The sequence below is a fragment of the Phalaenopsis equestris genome, unplaced genomic scaffold (assembly GCF_001263595.1).
Source record: "Phalaenopsis equestris unplaced genomic scaffold, ASM126359v1 Scaffold001249, whole genome shotgun sequence".
NCBI classification, from domain to species: Eukaryota; Viridiplantae; Streptophyta; class Magnoliopsida; order Asparagales; family Orchidaceae; genus Phalaenopsis; species Phalaenopsis equestris.
Window position 1 is genome coordinate 6,303 of NW_018165688.1, and position 5,016 is coordinate 11,318.

A 5,016-nucleotide genomic window follows, 5' to 3' on the forward strand; every position below is an offset into this window, starting at 1 on the left:
CAAAATATCGCTCTACCCGATACACCCACCAACGTGTGTCTTTCCTCTCGAAGATCGACACTTTAACTTTCTAAATCTAACATCTCCACCCCAACTTCCTCTTACTCCATTTTTTCCTCCATATATCGAGGGTAAAACTCTCCTTCAATTGTGGTCATATCCCCTCTCTGCTTCTATCATTTTCGATGTGTACATTAGCCCAAGTTTTCATCTAGATATCAACCACCGAATTTCTCCTTATTTTCTTCTAACTCAAGCACCTGATAATAAGGAATCCCTTGTTGAAATTAGTTGTAAAATTCCTCACTAGTTCGTAAAGAACTTATAAAAGAGAACAAATTAGCCATACTTTTAGTGCTCATACCATCTGCTTCTTATGCAAATTTCAATTAAAGATACAAAATAACCAAAGACCAAATTCCTCCTTACTTTTGCTCTACCTCAAGCACCCAATAATAAGCAACCCCCCACAAAAGATTAGTTATCAAATCCCTCGCCAGTTCATATCACAATTAATAGAAGATAACAAATTTGCCCTATGTTTAGTGCTAAAACATTATAAATTTCTGCAAATTTAAATTAAAGAAACTAAATGCTCTTTTTACATATTGTATTGAACATACTTCAAAATGACAAGATTGACAGATTGATACCAAAATGATGACCACAATAGCCAAGCTACAACAAATAAGCCCAGGCAAATTGCTACTTGGAATATACGGGACAAATGTCGACCACATAACCTGCATCAAATGAGATGAATGAGCACACACATCTAATCTTCACCACCATCACAAAAACATCTAAAACTCCACTAATTCCCACAAACTCACCTGTGGAAGAACAGAAATTCCCACAATGGTGATAAAATCCTCCCAAATCTGCCAAACCCATTGTAGAAGCCATCCATAATAGTTCATGAAGTTCAGCACAAGCCCAGCAACAACAGCAGCCGACGTGGCCGTAAACTGCAGTAAAGGCATCGCTCCGGCAACGGCAAGCTGCACAATCACAATGTAGATAGATACAACACCCAATGTTTGAACTAATATGGCCTCCTTCTCTTTCTTTTTAGCAAAGTAGGAGAGCAATGTGAGATTTCCAAGTAGACAAGTAAGCATCCCCTGCATCATATTTCTTTCAACAGATTACTTATATTCAGGTTAGCTGCACGTAGAATTTAGTAAATTTTGAAAATTTTGGATTTAGTAAAGCTTAAGAGGGATTAAAATACGAAAATTGTTTGACATGACAAATGTTAAATCTTCTTATATCTTAAGGAAATTTAAATGCCTAGCACACAATTCTTATGTATTTATTAACTTTTTATATTTACACACATGGTACTTTGGTGCTTTAAGCCTATGCATCATGAAATGGTGCATTTTATTTTAAAAAATGGTAAAAGTGCTATTTTTGTATGTGTAGATATAACACTCATATTTTAAAAGTGGTAAAGATTTGAGTATTGTATGTGTAAATATGAAAGATTTGAGTGTTGTATGTGTGAGATTAAAGATTTGAGTGTTGTAGGTGTGATACTAAAGATTTGAGTGTTGTATGTGTGAGATTAAAGATTTGAGTGTTGTAGGTGTGATATTAAAGATTTGAGTGTTGTATGTGTGAGATATGTAAATATCTCATAAGAATTTTGCGCTAGGCATGTAAATTTCTGTTATAAGTTATATTAAAAAATAATTTATTCCTAGTAGAAGTTATGAGGATTAGATTTATTTTCTTGGATTGGATTTATTTACTTTCCTATTGTATGATGTTTCATTTACAATAGTTATGATGTTTCATATTATGTGTAAATATGGATTTATTTACTTATCCTAGTAGAAGTTATGATGTTTCATATTAATTATGTTCAAATAATTAATATGAATTGATTAATTGGAGATATTAGGTGTTATATCTTTCCTTTCCTGTTATTTTCTTTTTATTGTCTTGCCTATTCTACGATTCATGTAGGGATTATTTATGCCTCATATTCATATCAATAAAAATATTTCTAAATTTCAACAATTTTGCATTTTTTTATTGGCTCAATATATTAAGAATTGGAATGTCTTTTAAGGAAATGCTTTTGCAATCACTAGGTATGCCTGATTTGTGAAAGAAACGAGTTCTTACAGTCATTTATTTTTTTCTTACTCTTATGTTTCTATTCAGAACAATGCTGAGAAAGCTTACAAGAAGGTTACTCGGTTAAAGGGAGCCGTTATTAATAAAAAATGCCTACCATTCAGATACAGATGTGGACTTTGTGGAGGTGCATCCAATTCTTTCAAGCTGTATAATGAAGAATTTGAGCTTGGTGCAAAAAGAAGTGATTTCAAGTATTCAGATTCAAACATAAAAGAGAAGGTATCATTAGTATTCTAAGCATCAATGCCTTGTGAATTACTTACAGAACTTGTGTTAGTTTTCGATTTTGATGCCAATGTTCTACTATATGCAACAAGGTCCTTTTCATGTTTTTTTTTTTTTTCCTTTTCTCGCATGTACTAAAATGCACACAAAGGCATGAGACTCGTCCTGAAGTGTAAACTAAATCAATCATCTGAAGAAGGTCAAATGCCTACATAAAGGCTTGTTTTGTTTTTTAAAATAAAACTTTTGATGAAATGAAGTCAATTACCATCACTATCTAGCCCTGACGTCATCAGTGTGAAACCAATAATTTTGTTGTCATTTCATTCTTGATAAATGTATAAATGTGCCTGGATGTCAATTAAGTTGGATTGGGCGATAAAGGATTAAGAATACTCTTTATATATAAGTTGTGGTCTTAGGATAGTGAAGCTTGTAAAATCAGCGTTAGAAATCACAGTGCTGATCTATTTATGGGAAATTTACATACCTGGCATACAATTCTTTTGTATTTATATATCTCACACCTAAACTTTCATATTTACATGCATGGCACTTTTGTCTCTAAATCCTATCCTTGAAAGGTGTATTTACTTTCAAAAAGTGATAATAGTGCTCTTTTTTTGTGTTGTTAAAGATTTGAGTGTTATGCGTGTTAATATGAATGTTTAGGTGTGAGATGTGTAAATGCATTAGAATTGTGTGCTATCTATGTAAATGCCCCTATATTTATTACTATTGAATATGTACTAGCATAATATGTACTCTGTTGAAAGATTTAAGACAAGTTTCTGGGAGGTTACTTTTAATTGAAAAGCTGCCAAGAATGCTTGTATGAAGATTAATACTGAGTTATTTGGCTTTCACTTTCTTATATTCCTATGTTTGTTTTCTCCTTTTATATTTATGTAATTCGTTCAGTAACTTTTACAATATTTTGTATTTTAATTAGAAGCTCGCCTAAGCCATGGTTATTGTCTTAATGCAACAATATCTCATGTCTGTTGCTGTAGTACTTTCTTTTGTTGGGTAAACTTGATGCGTGATTTTACAAGTTGGCTGTATGGTTAAATTATATATTCAATATTATTATTTCTTGTTTCAACTGATTGATCATTAAGTTTAAGGCTGTTTTTCCGTTTTTGCACAGGAATGTGGTGCTGCTTTTGTATTTTTTAGAACACGGTATGCAGCTGTTGTTACGTCAGAGGTTCTTCAGTCATCCAATCCCATGCATTGGGTTACTGATCTTGCCCCTGAACCGCATGATGTTTATTGGTCCAATCTTTGGATTCCATACAGACAGCTCTGGTTCCGCAAGATAGCAATACTTGTTGCCAGCATTGTTTTTATGCTTCTGTTTCTTATTCCAGTCACTTTTGTGCAAGGTCTAACCCATTTGGACCAGTTGCAGCAGCTATTCCCCTTTCTAGATGGTTTACTAAAGAAGTATGTATCGTATCTCTGTGTTTCTGAACTTTGTTTTAATTTTGTTTCTTAGTTTTTGTACCCAAGTAGAGGCTTTGCTTTTCAGTTGTGAACACTTGATTCTATTTTTCCTGCAAATGTTTAACTTTTTCAGCATATAAAATATCAGAACACTCCTACTGTCAACAACAATGTAATATGCTTACTGTATGCAGGAAGTTTACAATCGAGATAGTGTCAGGCTACCTCCCTAGTGTCATTTTACAATTGTTCCTATATATTGTTCCACCCGTGATGCTGCTATTTTCTTCTGTTGAAGGGTCCATCTCGCATAGCACCAGGAAAAGGAGCGCTTGTTGGAAAGTGCTCTACTTCAACATTTGGAATGTGTTCTTTGTAAATGTCTTCTCTGGATCTTTGATCAGCCAGATAAATGCCATATCTAGTCCAAAGGACATCCCAACTGAGCTCGCGAAAGCTGTGCCGAGTCAGGTGATTTCTTTTTTTTTTTTTCTTTTTTTTGGAGTATAGTGCCGAAGTAGTCCCTTTTCTTATTTATATGGGGTCATTTAGTCCAAAGTTTATAAAAGTCTAAAATTAGTTCTCAATTTTTTTTAATATAGTATGAAATAGTTCATAGATAGGACTAAAGTGCTAACTCTTGTTTAAACTAAATTAAGCATTAATCTTCATTTTGCTGTTATTGCAGGCTACCTTCTTTATCACTTATGTCCTAACCTCAGGTTGGGCAAGTTTATCCTCTGAAGTAATGCAGCTCTTTGGCCTTATATGGAACTTCATAAAGAGGCATATTTTAAGATGGAAGGATGATCCAGTCTCAGTTCCATCATTTCCTTATCATACTGAAATTCCAAGGGTTCTTTTATTTGGACTTCTTGGCTTCACCTGCTCCGTACTAGCGCCATTAATATTACCTTTCTTGCTGGTCTACTTCTTCCTTGGATATGTTGTTTATCGCAATCAGGTGAGATCTTAGCCCTGGCCTGTAAATTCTTGTATTGTGATATAAGAATAAATTTTATATTTATTTGCTGAAGCTCCTTATGAACTCTATATTTTGAAAGAATACTATAGCTTAATGCTTTTATTTGTGAAAAATGCAAATATTTCTATTAACTTGATCGTTTTAAATTAGTGTTCTTTCTCAGTTTTTTATTTTGTAGTCTGAAATTTGCTTAGCTCTTTGAGAGG

General features: G+C 33.4%; 2 protein-coding genes across 2 annotated transcripts; one reads left to right on the forward strand and one right to left on the reverse strand.

The window, feature by feature from the left end:
* Nucleotides 1–203: 203 nt before the first annotated feature.
* LOC110033665 (maltose excess protein 1-like, chloroplastic) lies at nucleotides 204–1,311 on the reverse strand. Its single transcript, XM_020737721.1, has 2 exons — nucleotides 834–1,311; nucleotides 204–743 (listed from the first exon to the last, which is right to left on the reverse strand). Exons 1-2 carry the CDS (start codon nucleotides 1,131–1,133, stop codon nucleotides 549–551), a joined length of 495 nt encoding a protein of 164 aa, XP_020593380.1. The 5' UTR covers nucleotides 1,134–1,311; the 3' UTR covers nucleotides 204–548.
* A 171-nt stretch (nucleotides 1,312–1,482) lies between these two features.
* On the forward strand, nucleotides 1,483–4,801 carry LOC110033663 (CSC1-like protein RXW8). Its single transcript, XM_020737719.1, has 5 exons — nucleotides 1,483–1,500; nucleotides 2,176–2,370; nucleotides 3,527–3,825; nucleotides 4,020–4,296; nucleotides 4,514–4,801. The coding sequence occupies exons 1-5, from the start codon at nucleotides 1,483–1,485 to the stop codon at nucleotides 4,799–4,801; spliced, it is 1,077 nt and encodes a 358-aa protein (XP_020593378.1).
* The last annotated feature ends 215 nt before the right edge of the window (nucleotides 4,802–5,016 follow it).

Coding starts and splice junctions, on each gene's coding strand:
- LOC110033665 (XM_020737721.1), bottom strand. CDS start 1,133: ATGATGCAGGGGATGCTTACTTGTCTACTTGGAAATCTCACATTGCTC. Junction 744..833: donor GAATTTCTGTTCTTCCACAG/GTGAGTTTGTGG, acceptor CATTTGATGCAG/GTTATGTGGTCGACATTTGT.
- LOC110033663 (XM_020737719.1), top strand. Junction 2,371..3,526: donor ATTCAAACATAAAAGAGAAG/GTATCATTAGTA, acceptor GTTTTTGCACAG/GAATGTGGTGCTGCTTTTGT. Junction 3,826..4,019: donor CTAGATGGTTTACTAAAGAA/GTATGTATCGTA, acceptor TACTGTATGCAG/GAAGTTTACAATCGAGATAG.